The sequence below is a fragment of the Rhinoraja longicauda genome, chromosome 3 (genome assembly GCF_053455715.1).
Source record: "Rhinoraja longicauda isolate Sanriku21f chromosome 3, sRhiLon1.1, whole genome shotgun sequence".
In the NCBI taxonomy this organism is placed as follows: Eukaryota; Metazoa; Chordata; class Chondrichthyes; order Rajiformes; family Arhynchobatidae; genus Rhinoraja; species Rhinoraja longicauda.
Window position 1 is genome coordinate 57587619 of NC_135955.1, and position 15298 is coordinate 57602916.

Here is a 15298-nt window from a genome sequence, read left to right on the forward strand (position 1 = left end):
TCTCTTTTGAAGGCCAATAATGTATAAAATAGCAATTATGGAGGAATATATCATTAGGTTATAATCCTGCTATGTGAAATGTTCATTTGAATCAATTTGAAATTAATTAAGACCCAAGGTTACAGGTTTCCAATTCTGAAACCTTTTTGTAAGTTGAATTGTTTGTAAGTCGGAAATGAACAAAATCAGTGTGTTGGGTAAGATCACAGAAAAGGTTTTTTTCGGATGTCCTTTTCAATGTTGACCGTGGTCATTTTGCTAATCTGAAAGGTCAGAGATAGAGGTCAGTATGGGCCAGTGTTCTGAGGTAATGTTGGGTGAGGGAGACAGTGGCACGGGTCTGAATATGGGGACTGGGAGGGAAAAATCAGAGTGGCTTTGGAAAGAAGCATTTTGGTTGGTTGAGGAGAAGGTGGTGAAGGACAACAATCTGAAGAGAGGCATAAAATAGTCCGAAGGATATTCAGAGCTCCGAAAGCAGGAGGAAAGCGGACGGGCAAAGATCAAGGTCTGGGTGGAGTGTAGGCTTTATCACACAGCCAAAGAATGTGATTTGTTGGTTTATTTGCTGGACCAGCAAGAAGTTCTCCTCCATCTCCTCTTCCCTTTGAACCTCAGGATGTGTTATTGAAAGACACGTATAAAAGGCAACGTCCCTTGTTTTACTAGCACTCACAACTTGGCTTTTTGGACCCACCTCCCCTGTGTACTTTGTGCTACTGTTCAATCACTCAAGAACAACCTTGAAAAGCTTTGTGGAAGAATATTGTTCCACAGCGAGATCATGGGCTGCAGCGTTCTTTGGATCACACCTGACTCTCATGGCCTTGCTAAAAAACCCGAGGGTTTCTCCATTTAAAATATGGGCTGTAGGGAATCCTAAGGCAAGGGGAAAGACAGCGCCATCTCCTCTTTGCTCAGTGCTTCATTGCTCAATTCTGATTCCCTTATCTGGAATACCTGATCATAAAATGCTCTCTGTTTTTGTGTGATCCCTTCTATCTACTGAGAACATTTACCGTTACTGTCTGATCGGTGGTCCACATGCCATCCCAAGCTAAACCCAATATGGTACTGGGCGAAGTATACTCTCAATGCTCTTGAAACAGCAAATTTTGATGCTCAGTTCATCATCGCTAGTGAATTCAATCAAGCACATTTCCAGAACATACTCCTGTCCGGGGGGGTTGTTGATCACTGTGTATCACTGCTACATCACCATTAAGACCACCTGTCGCTGCAACCCTCGCCCTCATTTTGGCCGGTCTGATCATCGCTCAGTACTGCTTCTGCCAGCTTCAACACTAAGACGCGAGGCGGTAACAAAAAGTGAAATACAGCAATGGTCTGTAGAGGTCAAGAGTCGACTTCAGGACAGCCTGAAGTGGACTGGAAACTGTTTAAGACATTTCAACCAGTCCAGATGAGTGTATCATAATCATCACCGATTTCATCAAGAATTACATTGGCAGTGGCATTTGAACAAGAATGATTTGGGGCTATGCTAACCAGAAACCTTGGATGAACAGTGCGATCTGCTCTCTGCTAAAGAGCCGATCCAAGACAATCAAGAGGGCTGATCCCATATTGCACAAGAAGGCCATTTATGATCTGTGCAAAGCTGTCAGGGATGCCACAAGAGACTTTCAAAATAAATAAGAGGATGTCAGGCAACTGGCAGTGCCTGAATACCAACAGAGGCGGCAAGTCAAAATCGTGGGCAAGTCTGGCGATGGCACATCTCTACTGGAAGGGCTTCATGCTGTTTACAGACATCTAGAACAGTCAAACACGGTTCCACCTAGTCACATCCCCCCATCCTCTGCTGGCTCTGTCCTCTACATCTCGGTGGTAGAAGTCAGATCTACTTTCATAAGGGTAGACTTTGAGAAAGCTGCCAGCCCAAATCCGTCACTGAATGGGTTCTAAAATTGTGCAATGATCAATTGGCACAGTCTTCGCTGACATTTTCAGCCTCTTACCTCAACAGTCTTCCGTCCCCATCTACTTCAGGGAAATCTTCATCAATCCAATCCACAAGAAAAGTAAAGTAACGTCTCAATGACTAAGGCCCAATAACTCTTAACATAACCCGTAATGAAGAGTTTTGATAGACTTGTAATAGGCCATGTTTACGACAATCTTCAGGACAATCCAGACTCCCTGAAATTTGCATACACGACAAATAGATCTACAGAGGATGCCATCCCTTTTGCCCTATGTTCAGTCCTAGACACCTTGACAATAAGAACACCTTTGGAGTCAGGATGTCGTGTACCTTCAATACTGAATAAGCTTCTCTCTAAACTCCTGGACGTTGGCCTTGGGGTTTATATCTGCAGCTGAGATGATATACAGGAAGACATTGCGAACCTAGTGTCATGGTATCAATGCAACAATCTAGCCCTTAACATCAGCAAGATTGAAAAGACGGTTGTTGATGTAAGGAAGCAAGCGGAGTGAACATTACCTTGTCCTCATCAACAGTGCTGCTGGGGAGTTCTTAGTCATATAACAAATAATTCAACCTGGACCTTCCAAACTGATGTGATGATCAAGAAAATATGACAGCATATTTGCTTCTTAATCATCTGAGAAGACTTGGCATGTCCATGAGGGTTCTCTTGAACTACAGATGAGATATAGAAAATGTTGTCACGTTCTTCACCTGAGCCTGGTATGGCAACTGCTCTGCTTTTGATCACCTGAACCGACAGAGTGTGGTGAATACAGTCCAGTCCATCTTCACAGTGATCTGCATCAAGAAGGCTGGATGTATTGAGCAAAACACCTGAGGAGGGAATGAACAGCTGACGTTTCTGGTCGGAACCCTTTTTCAGACTGAAAGTATTGTCAAGGATGTCTAGCCATTCCTTTTTCTCTCTACATTCTGGGAGAAGGTACAAGAGCTTGAAAGCCCAGACATCCAGAGTTAAGAATAGCCTCTTCCCCACTGCTAGCAGACTACTGAACCAATTATCTCTTTCACAACCCATTCCCAAAGGTGCTCCCATGTACTTGTGCCGAACTCCAAGGTATTTATTCACAAAATGCTGGAGTAACTCAGCAGGTCAGGCAGCATCTCAGGAGAGAAGGAATGGGTGATGTTTCGGGTCGAGACCCTTCTTCAGACCAAAACGTCACCCATTCCTTCTCTCCTGAGATGTTGCCCGACCTGCTGACTTACTCCAGCATTTTGTGAATAAATACCTTCGATTTGTACCAGCATCTGCAGTTATTTTCTTACACTGTTCCGAACTCCACCTCATTCAGTTACTCTGTTATTGTACTTCCCTCCATGCTACCTGTCTTTTGCACTAAAATCATGCATCATTCTGCTATTTTGCACGTGGTATTTATTGTTATATATATCTTTACTATATACATACTGTATATGAGCTTCATGTGAACAAGGAATTTGATTATATGTTGGTGTATAAGACATACAACATGAACAAAACTTTATGCTGTAAAACTCTGCCACTTTTGTTGAACTTAACAGACACATGCACACGCACAAACACTCTCTCTCACTCTCTGTCACTCATTCTCTCTCAGTCTCTCTCACTTTCGCTCTCTCTCGCACCCTCTCGCTCTCTCGCTTTCTCACACTCGCTCTCTCACACTCTCGCTCTCTCACCCCCTCACCCTCTCATTCTCTCAATCCCTCATTCTCTCAATCCCTCATTCTCTCAATCCCTCATTCTCTCAATCCCTCACTCTCTCAATCCCTCTCTCACCCTCTCACTCTCTCTCTCTCACCCTCTCACTCTCTCCCTCACTCTCCCCCTCACTCTCTCTCTCTCACCCTCTCACTCTCTCCCTCACTCTCTCCCTCACTCTCTCCCTCACTCTCTCCCTCACTCTCTCCCTCACTCTCTCCCTCACTCTCCCCCTCACTCTCCCCCTCACTCTCCCCCTCACTCTCCCCCTCACTCTCCCCCTCACTCTCCCCCTCACTCTCCCCCTCACTCTCCCCCTCACTCTCTCCCTCACTCTCTCCCTCACTCTCTCCCTCACTCTCTCCCTCACTCTCTCCCTCACTCTCTCCCTCACTCTCTCCCTCTCTCCCTCGCTCTCTCCCTCGCTCTCTCCCTCACTCTCTCCCTCACTCACTCTCCCTCACTCTCTCCCTCACTCGCTCACACTCACACACTCTCACTTTGTCTCTCACTCTCTTACTCTTTAATGTGAGGAGTCTGGCGAGACTCACCCATGCACACACGCACAAAGACTGCAATCCACTGGAGAAAAATCATCAATATATCATTTAACCAAACCTAAGTTGTGTTTGGCTATTTTCCGTTTCTAAATCCCTGAGGGCAAAGCTGGAGTGTTGCAAGTTCTCTTTCTTGAGAGGGAGAGAAAGTAAGGCATTTTTGTACTGTAGTTGTATTGGAATCGGAGCAAGTTATTTTGTTATGGTTACAAGAATAATTTTTCATTTGTCTGGCAACTGAACATAAAGTTTTACGAACCACATTACATCATGTGCGGTTGAAATAGAACCTTAAGAAGTTTGAACTACAAGTGCTTCAGATTGCAATATCTTTATGGTATGTGTACATTTTAGTTGTGGTCCTTGCTGATCCCTCTGTCACCTATCAATTAGCGATAGTGCTACAATTGACCTCAGAGTGCTCTGGGTTAAGCGAGGTAAATTGGTTAAATATTCATTTCTTTATCCCTGCTGCACTGAATGTTTGGACGAGAGACAAAGGAGATAAACAGTGCTGTGATCCCAAACAGTTGAAATGGTATCCAGCCTGTCCTCATTGTTAAGGTTAACGTCTGAGCAGGGGTTCCAACCCAAAACGTCACCTAATTCTTTTCTCCAGAGATCCTGCCTGACCCGCTGAGTTACACTAGCATCTTTTGTCTATCTTTAATACTTCTTTCTCACTTTTTCTCTGGGTGTTTGCTGTTGACAGAGTTCCATCAGAATTTTGATGCTTGGGGCAGAGGCAATGAAAGAAAATGAGCAAGAAAGAAAGTTTATTTCGTTGGCCTCAAGCAGTATCCTATCAAGAACATTGGAGTCCCAGCCTGAAAACTAATGCAATATAAATGGAAAGATCTTGAGAAAATTAGAAACATAGGAAGATCAAAAATGAATTTGGATTAATTTTGAAAATTACCTTATTGCTCAATATTGTTCAAGATTTAATTGTATTATTTCGACATTTAGATATTGTTAACTCTGTAAAACAGAGTCCCTGGTGCATAAGTGGAAGGTTTAACGTTCAATCTGAGGTCTTCTTTAGTTAAGCATTTTAATAGTAACTAGAGTGAGGTGGACCCGTTGGGTCCAAATCTCTCCTGCGGGCCTCTCCTGGAGCAACCCTCCCCCAACTGACGATCCAACTGTCGAAGTTCGTTGCCGGGCAGGGAGTGTCCCCCGGAGTCGTGGGCGGGTGAGGGGGGAGAGGGTGACACTCACCGTGGCCCCGTGCTGCCCGCGCTGCAGCCAGAGTGTCCTCCCCCCCCCCCCCCCCATCCACTAGCCCACTCCATACCCCCCTCAACCACCCTTAAAACTCCCCAAAACCATTCCTGCACTGGTCTAACACCCTCCCCTCCCCCACTCCATCTCCCTTCCCCTCCCCCCCACTTCCCCTCCCTCCATGCCCTCCCCACTTCCCCCTCCCCCCATCTTCCCCCTCTCCCCATCTTCCCCCTCTCCCCATCTTCCCCCTCTCCCCATCTTCCCCCTCCCCCCATCTTCCCCCTCCCCCCACTCTCCTCCCACCCACCCCCACCCTTCCCCTCTCCCCCACCACTCCCTGCCACCCCTCCCCTCTCCCCCCACCCCTACCCCCACCCCCCTCCCTCCCCAACCCCATTCCCCCTCCCACCCCCTTCCCTTCCTCCTTCCCTTTCCCCCCACCCCACTCCCCTTCCCACCCAACCCCACTGCCCCCTCCCCTACCCCCCCCCCACTCACCCACCCCATCCCGTTTGGACCCGTTGGGTTCTGCGCACGTACTGTAAGTCAAAATGCATTGAAAACGCTCAATCACGTGTCCGGAAGGGAGCGGCCTTGCAACATCGCAAAGGCGTACTATCGCAAGTCGAAACATCGTAACCTGGGGTGTACCTTGGTAATTTAAATTGAACGTCCCCCACGCGGGCGACACGTATTAGATGAACAGGACTCCACTGCGCAGGGGCGGACATGTAAATATTAGATGAACGAGACCCGACTGCGCATCCCTCATTGGCCGTCACTCGGCCGGGTGCGATCGCGACGTCACACGCTGAAGATGGCAAGCATACGGTAATTTTAACTTTAAAATCTCTAAGTTGACAAATAAATCTCTCTAATTGGAAAAATATAAGAGCAATATGAATGAAATTTGGATGGCTGTGTCCCCAGGACAATGGTGAGTAAGGTGGGTATACAATTGTGGGGGTTGTGTAGGGTGTTTTTGTGAATAATAAGGGCACCCACGGAGAAAGAAGCATGGGGAACACAGGGAGCAAAGAAACAAGATAAGAGTTTTAGTATTATACCAGACCAAGTGGACCTGTTGGGCCCAAACCTCTCCTGCATTGGTGCAGCACCCTCTCCTCCCCCCTCCCCCCTTCCCCATCCTCCTCCCCCTCCCCTCCCCTCCTCCTCTCCCCTCCACCCCTCCCCCCCACTCCATCCCCCTCAACCCCCCTTATTCTCCCCACCCCCCTCCCTCCCTAGGAGATAGATTGAAACTTTAAAATGTGAATAACTTTAAAAATATAACACCGATTTCAATTAAACCTCTTCCATTAGATGGTGAGTAAGGTGGGCCTAAAATAAATAAAACTTCTTGGCAATTGTACAGCAGAGTATTAAAAATCTTTAGCACCCTGCTCTGGCTTTTATTATAATGATGATGATCATAAAGTGAATTACACGGCAATTTAAAAGTAATAAATGGCTTTACGTGAATGCAGCCTCTTCATTATGACAAAGATTGCTTGAAAAATGAAATCTTATGAAAAATGAGGAATGAATCTCCTGCACTTTCAGCTCCACCACATTAATGTTCATTACAAGGTTTTTCACTGATGTGTCAGTGTGTCAAGAAAATCACTGAACATATCTGTTTACTAGTAGCGTGAATACTGTACTGCAACAAAGGTGTTCTCAGTCTTAATTTTGTAATGTAAATCCTTTACTTCCTATGGAGGAAGAATTTGAGATTATCCTTCTCCAGCACACCACACTACCCCAATTCCACCTACATATAATCTTTATTACTGCCCATTCCCATGCACTTCGCTTCTACAATAATGCCATTATTGTGGACAGTCTTGTATACATGGATTTGGGTTAGTTGAACTGTTACTATCTGTTCAGATTAAAGATTTAAGCTCCACTGCTCCAAATTTCTTCCATCATTATGATCTATAGGGCAATAGTAATATATTAGGGAACACATCGATTAAATGTCACCCTTTCTTACATGAACTTCAATTTTAAATTGATTTCATCACATCATTGAAAAGGAATCCTGTTCCTTAAACATTTTACAGAGTATTATTTCCTACAATCTCAGACTCATTCAAGAGATCTGCCTCTTGAGACATAAGTGAGGTCAGTTCTTCACATTGTTCTTGGTACTACCAACAGCAAAAGCCATGCTTCCTCAATTGCCTTATTTAAGGCAATCAATTTGAGACCAGTTGAAACCTGGCCACATCACACTCAATTTAAACACAGCTCCAGTACATCCTATCACACTCCAATTCTCATTCATCCATCAAACTATCCCTACTTCCTTCAAACTTTAAACTTTGCAAAGCCCCTGCAAAATGGCGGCGCTGCCCTAGCAGCTGTGGCTTACCTGGGGTCCGTTGTCTTTTGTGTTTTTTGTCTTAATTGTAGTGTTGCGATGTGATGTAGTGTTTTTTGTGGTTCTGTACTATGTGTGGGGGGGGGGAACTGTAAAATTGTAAAACTGTCTCTTCCGAACGGAGACCCGACCTTTGTTTCTAGGTCATGTCTCCATTCCCGCTGCGGCCTACCATCGGCCAAACACCTGGAGCTGGCGGCCTCCAGCTGGGACCACCTGGGCTCTGGTTCGCAGAGCCCGCGGACCGGACTCACCACCTGCGGAGCTGGCTGCCTTCGGAGGCTGCGGGAGCGGCTACGACTCGCTTTCGGAGGCTTCGGCGTGGGCCGCGTGGACGTTGGAAGCTCGCAGGCCCTGCCCTGGGTGGGGGCCGTCATCGGGAGCTCCGGCAGCGTCTTCGCCTGCCCCTGGGTCGGCCCACTGCGGACCTTTCACCGTCTGGCGTGGCCTGAAATAGGCTGCGGGATTTTTCTCCGCCCGGCGGGGGCTTCAATGTCGGGAGCCCCGACCGCCCCGACGTGCAGCGGCAGCGTCTTCGCCCACCCCGGATCACGGGGCTTGGGTCGGCCCGCTGCGGACCTTTCACCGTCCGGCGCGGCCTGGAACGTGGCAACTTCAACAGCCTGACCGCGGGAGAAGACGGCAGGGGAAGAGAAAAGACATTCCGGCCTTCCATCACAGTGAGGAGGTGACTGGAAGAGACTCACTGTGATGGATATTTCTTTTTTTTTTGTTTTGATTTGTGGTTGTGTAATTGCTTATTTTATTGCTCTTACTGTTGGACTGTGGGTGACGAAATCTCGTCCAAAAGACTTGTTTTTTTTGGATGACAATAAAGGTAATTCTGAGCTTATGTTGTGGAGTAGGTAATCAGGACATCCTGTTGAATGGCAGAACAGGTGTGCAATGGCTACTCCCACTATTAATTCCGATGGTTTTATTATCGTATTTAAAGAATTAACTGGTCTTGTATTTTCTTACCACTGCGCCGTCAATTTTTCCCACCCACTTGCACACTGCACCTTTCCATTGTCTAGGACCTGCAAGCTGGAGTTGGATTCCTGCTTCCCCCAATCACCAAATTCTGTATCCTTTCTCAATTTCTCCCCTATATTAGTTGCTATTGAACCCACCACTTTGACCAAGCTTGACTTTCTGAAAGTAAACATGCAGGTACAGCAGACAATGAAGAAAGCTAATGGCATGTTGGCCGTCATAACGAGAGAATTTGAATATAGGAGTAAAGAGGTCCTTCTGCAGTTGTATAGGACCCTGGTGAGACTACATCTAGAGTATTGTGTGCAATTTTGGTCTCCTAATTTGAGGAAGAACATCCTTGCTATTGAGGCAGTGCAGCGTAGGTTCACGGGGTTAATCCCCAGGATGGCGGGACTGTCATATGAGGAAAGATTGGAAAGACTGGGCTTGTATTCATTGGAAGTTAGGATGAGAGGGGATCTTATAGAAACATATAAAATTATAAAAGGACTGGTGGACAAGCTAGATGCAGGAAAAATCTTCCCAATGTTGGGGGAGTCCAGAACCAGGGGCCAAAATCTAAGAATAAAGGGGAGGCCATTTAAAACTGAGGTGAGAAAAAACTTTTCCACCCAGAGAGTTGTGGAATTGTCTGCCACAGTAGGCAGTGGAGGCCAATTCACTGGATGAATTTAAGAGAGAGTTTGATAGAGCTCTTGGGGCTGGCGGAATCAAGGGATATGAGGAGAAGGCAGGCACGGGTTACTGATTGTGGATGATCAGCCATGATCACAATGAATGGCCTCCTCCTGCACCTATTTTCTATATTTCTATAGTCTTTTTGCTCAAAATCATTGATTCTCTTTGGAACACTTTTTAAAATATATTAAAGGAACTGTGCACAACATATGTTATATTGTGAATGATAGAGAAATCCTACATAGAAATAGCACTTGGCACATTTATTTATTGTATTTTTTTTATCTGTGGTATCTTTTGATTTTTTTTAAGGAAATATTACTTAGAACATCAATACTGGAGAAATTATGTTCTTGGCCCAAGATTACATTCATGCAGTTTGCAATAAGCGAGTTTGGTATCTCGACTGAGTATGCGCAGGTCATAGGTCGCAAGGGCTAAACATTTTTGCCGGCTGATCTGTGTGTACACAGACCTGCGTTTCATCCGTATTTTCCAGTTTTGCTTCGTACAGGTAAAAAAATATTGCTTTAAAAAATGTTGATTAGGTGTATTTATGGTTAATTTGTACAAAACTACAATGATTTTGTAGATTTTATTGCTTTATGCTTCGGTGAGTGAGCATTACGATTTTCTTTTGCATTGTAACTTGCACCGGAGCTGCTCCACAAGCAGGAATATGTCGCACTTCCTAAACCAGGAGTTATTCTTGGTTTTCTCAATCGTTCTTGGATTGTCAGCGATGCAAAAGACAAACAAACATTTGAGTGAATGAATTGCTGCTTTGTGCGGGCGGTGGCTACAGTCCGGAATGTCAATGGATGACCACTGTAAACTTGAAGCTGCTGTTCCTGCAGCGATTAGACAGCTGCAGAGGTCAGCATCCAGCGGAACGGTTTGTCTGATCAAACCCTCCCTATAATATCACCCAGAAACACATCATTCCGGTAGACACAAAATGCTGGAGTAACTTACTGGGACAGGCAGCATCTCTGGAGAGAAGGAATGGCTGATGTTTAATGTGGAGACCTGACAGGAAGGGTCTCGACCCGACAGGCTCAATCCTCACAGCCAGCGCTGCCGTGTGAGTGGTCCCCGGGACAGGTGAGCATATACCTGTCGGGTGCCGCTCTGACAGGTTACAGGTGTTGCAATCGGAAATGAGCAGCTGGGGTGTGATCGAGGGAGCAAGACCCAGACAACCGGCTACAGGGAGCCAGCCCTGGTGAACACAGCTTCTGCTGACACCGCCAACCCCGGGAGTGGCATAGGGGTGAACAGGAGCGAGGTTTGTGTGGAATGAGGGTGAGTTTGTGCAGCGCCCGGGTCTACTCATATGAAGAAAGACTGGATAGACTGGGCTTATACTCGCTGGAATTTAGAAGACTGAGGGGGGATCTTATTGAAACATATAAAATTCTTAAGGGGTTGGAGAGGCTAGATGCGGGAAGATTGTTCCCGATGTTGGGGAAGTCCAGAACCAGGGGTCACAGCTTAAGGATAAGGGGGAAGTCTTTTAGGACCGAGATGAGAAAACATTTCTTCACACAGAGAGTGGTGAGTCTGTGGAATTCTCTGCCACAGAAGGTAGTTGAGGCCAGTTCATTGGCTATATTTAAGAGGGAGTTAGATGTGGCCCTTATGGCTAAAGGGATCAGGGGGTATGGAGAGAAGGCAGGTACAGGTTACTGAGCTGGATGATCATATTGAATGGCGGTGCAGGCTCGAAGGGCCGAATGACCTACTCCTGCACCTATTTTCTATGTTTCTACTCTGGGCCGCGGCACAAATGACATTGCCTGGGGTGGGAGGGAATTCTGTAACCCGCAATGAAGCACCAAGCGTCAGGATTTTTTAATGTGTAAGAAGGAGCTGTAGACTCCTTTGGTGATAGGAAAAGATAGATACCGGATAGATACAAAATGCTGGAGTAACTCAGCGGGACAGGCAGCATCTCTGGAGAGAAGGAATGGCTGATGTTTCAGGTCGAGACCCTTCCTGTCGGGTCTCGACCTGAAACATCAGGCAATTCCTTCTTTCCAGAGATGCTGCCTGTCCCGGTAAGTTACTCCAGCATTTTGTGTCTACCAGAGTGATGTGTTTCTGGGTGATATTATAGGGAGGGTTTGATCAAACAAACCGCTCCGCTGGATGCTGACCTCTGCAGCTGTCTAATCGCTGCATGAACAGCAGCTTCAAGTTTACAGTGGTCATCCATTGACATTTCAGACTGCAGCCACCGCCCGCACAAAGCAGCAATTCATTCACTCAAATGTTTGTCTTTTGCATACAAACAAAAACATAGAAAATAGGTGCAGGAGGAGACTATTCGGCCTTTTGAGCCAGCACCGCCATTCATTGTGATCATGGCTGATCGTCCACAATCAATGACCCGTGCCTGCCTTCTCCCCATATCCCTTGATTCCACTAGCCCCATGAGCTCTCTTGCATCGCTGACAATCCAAGAACGATTGAGAAATCCAAGAATAACTCCTGGTTTGGGAAGTGCGACATATTCCCGCTTGAGGAAGTTACAATGCAAGTTACAATGCAAAAGAAAATCGTAATGATCTCGCTCGCTCACCGAAGCATAAAGCAATAAAACCTACAAAATCATCGTAGTTTTGTACAAATTAACCATAAATACACCTAATTAACATTTTTTAAAGCAGTATTTTCTTACCTCTATGAAGCAAAACTGGAAAATACGGATGAAACAAAAGTTTGTTTACACGCAGCAGATCAGCCGGCGAGAATGTTTAGCCCTTGCAACCTATGACCTGCGCATGCTCAGTCGAGATACCGAACTCGCTTATTGTATTCCCTTTGCCAACCACACTGCACTTGTTTATCGAATGCCTTTTGCTCATAGGTTGGGTTCGACCCTCATCCTCACATGCGAGTATCTGCAATGCCTCCGAATTTGACCGGCATCCCAGGTGGAAAACCGTAAGTAATTATTGAAAACAATGCTTTCAAATAGAAATATATGCTATATTAGTCATGTTGTACCAATGGGGTTTTTTCTGATTATAAAAACAGAATTTTAGGCGTTTTGCCTTTTTGGCAGCTGCAATGTTTTATATTCCATAATAATTAATTTTTGCAAAAAGTGACAATAATTTTAATGTAAATGGATAACGGAAATTTACATTTTTAATTTAAGAATTGTTGATATAGTGTTTACATTGCTTCTAAATGGTGTGTAGGCCATTATTAATTCTATTTAGTTAAAATTAGATTTATATAATTAGATTTTCACATCATTGTGTTATCAGATCATTGAATAATTAGACATGACATAATATTATTAAATGTACAAATTATGACATGTGGCCAGTTAATGCCCAAGTGGAAATCAAACATTTCCCAGGAACAGACTATGGAACTTAGTGTGCAAGCAATAAACATGATAGTGTGACAATGATGGTCTCCTCCACACTGAGTTTAATTATCTGAATCCAACATCCAAATGTGAGTTTGTACAAGTTCTTCTACAGTTACACAAAATAAGAAGAAGGCAATTTTATGGGTAATTTAAGAGTTTTGTACAAAATTGTTTTGTACAAAAGGAGTAGGCCAATCGGCCCTTCGAGCCAGCACCACCATTCAATGTGATCATGGTTGATCATTCTCAATCTGTACCCCGTTCCTGCCTTCTCCCCATACCCCCTGACTCCACTATCCTTAAGAGCTCTATCTATCTCTCTTGAAAGCATTCAGATAATTAACCTCCACTGCCTTCTGAGGCAGAGAATTCCACAGATTTACAACTCTCTGACTGAAAAGGTTTTTCCTCATCTCCGTTCTAAATGGCCTACCCCTTATTCTTAAACTGTGGCCTCTGGTTCTGGACTTCCCCAACATTGGGAACATGTTTCCTGTCTCTAACGTGTCCAACCCCTAAATAATCTTATATGTTTCGATAAGATCCCCTCTCATCCGTCTAAATTCCAGTGTATACAAGCCTAGTCGCTCCAGTCTTTCAACATATGACAGTCCCGCCATTCCGGGAATTAACCTAGTAAACCTACGCTGCACGCCCTCAATAGCAAGAATATCCTTCCTCAAATTTGGAGACCAAAACGGCACACAGTACTCCAGGTGCGGTCTCACTAGGGCCCTGTACAACTGCAGGAGGACCTCTTTGCTCCTATACTCAACTCCTCTTATTATGAAGACCAACATTCCATTGGCTTTCTTCACTGCCTGCTGTACCTGCATGCTTCCTTTCAGTGACTGATGCATGAGGACACCCAGATCTTGTTGTACGTCCCCTTTTCATAACTTGACATCATTCAGATAATAATCTGTCTTCCTATTCTTACCATCAAAGTGGATAACCTCACACTTATCCACATTAAACTGCATCTGCCATGCATCCGTCCACTCACACAACCTGTCCAAGTCACCCTGCAACCTCATAGCATCTTCCTCACAGTTCACACTGCCACTCAGCTTTGTGTTATCTGCAAATTTGCTAATGGTACTTTTAATCCCTTCATCCAAGTCATTAATGTATATTGTAAATAGCTGCGGTCCCAGCACCGAGCCTTGCGGTACCCCACTAGTCACTACCTGCCATTCTGAAAGGGACCCATTTATCCCCATTCTTTGCTTTCTGTTTGCCAACCAATTTTCTATCCATGTCAGTACTTTACCCCCAATACCATGTGCTCTAATTTTGCCCACTAATCTCCTATGTGGGACCTTATCGAAGGCTTTCTGAAAGTCGAGGTACACCACATCGCTCTCCCCTGTCAATTTTCCTAGTTACATCCTCAAAGAATTCCAGAAGATTAGTCAAGCATGATTTCCCCTTCATGTTACTGCTATCCAAATGCTCTGCAATTTCGTCTTTTATAATTGACTCCAGCATCTTCCCCACCACTGATGTCAGACTAACTGGTCTATAATTTCCCGTTTTCTCTCTCCCTCCTTTCTTAAAAAGTGCGATAACATTAGCTACCCTCCAATCCACAGGAACTGATCCTGAATCTATAGAACATTGGAAAATGATCACCAGTGTGTCCATGTTTTCTAGAGCCACCTCCTTAAGTACCCTGGGATGCAGACCATCAGGCCCTGGGGATTTATCAGCCTTCAGTCCCATCAGTCTACCCAACACCATTTCCTGCCTAATGTGAATTTCCTTCAGTTCCTCCATCACCCAAGAATCTCTGGCCACTAGAACATCTGGGAGATTGTTTGTATCTTCCTTAGTGAAAACAGATCCAAAGTACCGGTTCAACTCGTCTGCCATTTCCTTGTTCCCCATAATAAATTCCCTTGCTTCTGTCTTCAAGGGACCCACATTTGCCTTGACTATTTTTTTCCTCTTCACATACCTAAAAAAGCTTTTACCATCCTCCTTTATATTATTGGCTAGCTTACCCTCGTACCTCATCTTTTCTCCCCGTATTGCCTTTTTAGTTATCTTCTGTTGCTCTTTAAAAGAGTCGCAATCCTCTGGCTTCCCACTCTTCTTTGCTATGTTATACTACTTCTCTTTTATTTTTATGCTGTCCTTGACTCTTACTCCCCTTAGAATCTTTCCTCCTCTTTGGGATCAATTGATCCTGCAACTTCTGCATTATTCCCAGGAATACCTGCCATTGCTGTTCCACTGTCTTCCCTGCTAGGGCCTCCTTCCAGTAAAATCTGGCCAGCTCCTGCCTCATGCCTCTGTAATCCCCTTTGCTATACTGTAATACTGACACTTCCGATTTTACCCTCTCCCTCTCAATTTGTAGAGTAAAACTTATCATATTATGATCACTGCCTCC

The 15298-nt window shown here is 45.1% G+C and overlaps 1 protein-coding gene across 7 annotated transcripts in view; it reads left to right on the forward strand.

Moving 5' to 3' along the window:
• LOC144592027 (transducin-like enhancer protein 1) overlaps positions 1 to 15298 on the forward strand; it is a 126894-nt gene that overhangs the window by 95589 nt on the left and 16007 nt on the right. For all 7 annotated transcript variants that reach the window (XM_078396203.1, XM_078396202.1, XM_078396205.1 and 4 more), the window contains one exon: positions 12385 to 12461. In XM_078396203.1, the coding sequence (XP_078252329.1) occupies positions 12385 to 12461 (77 nt within the window). The remainder of the gene's footprint in view (positions 1 to 12384; positions 12462 to 15298) is intronic.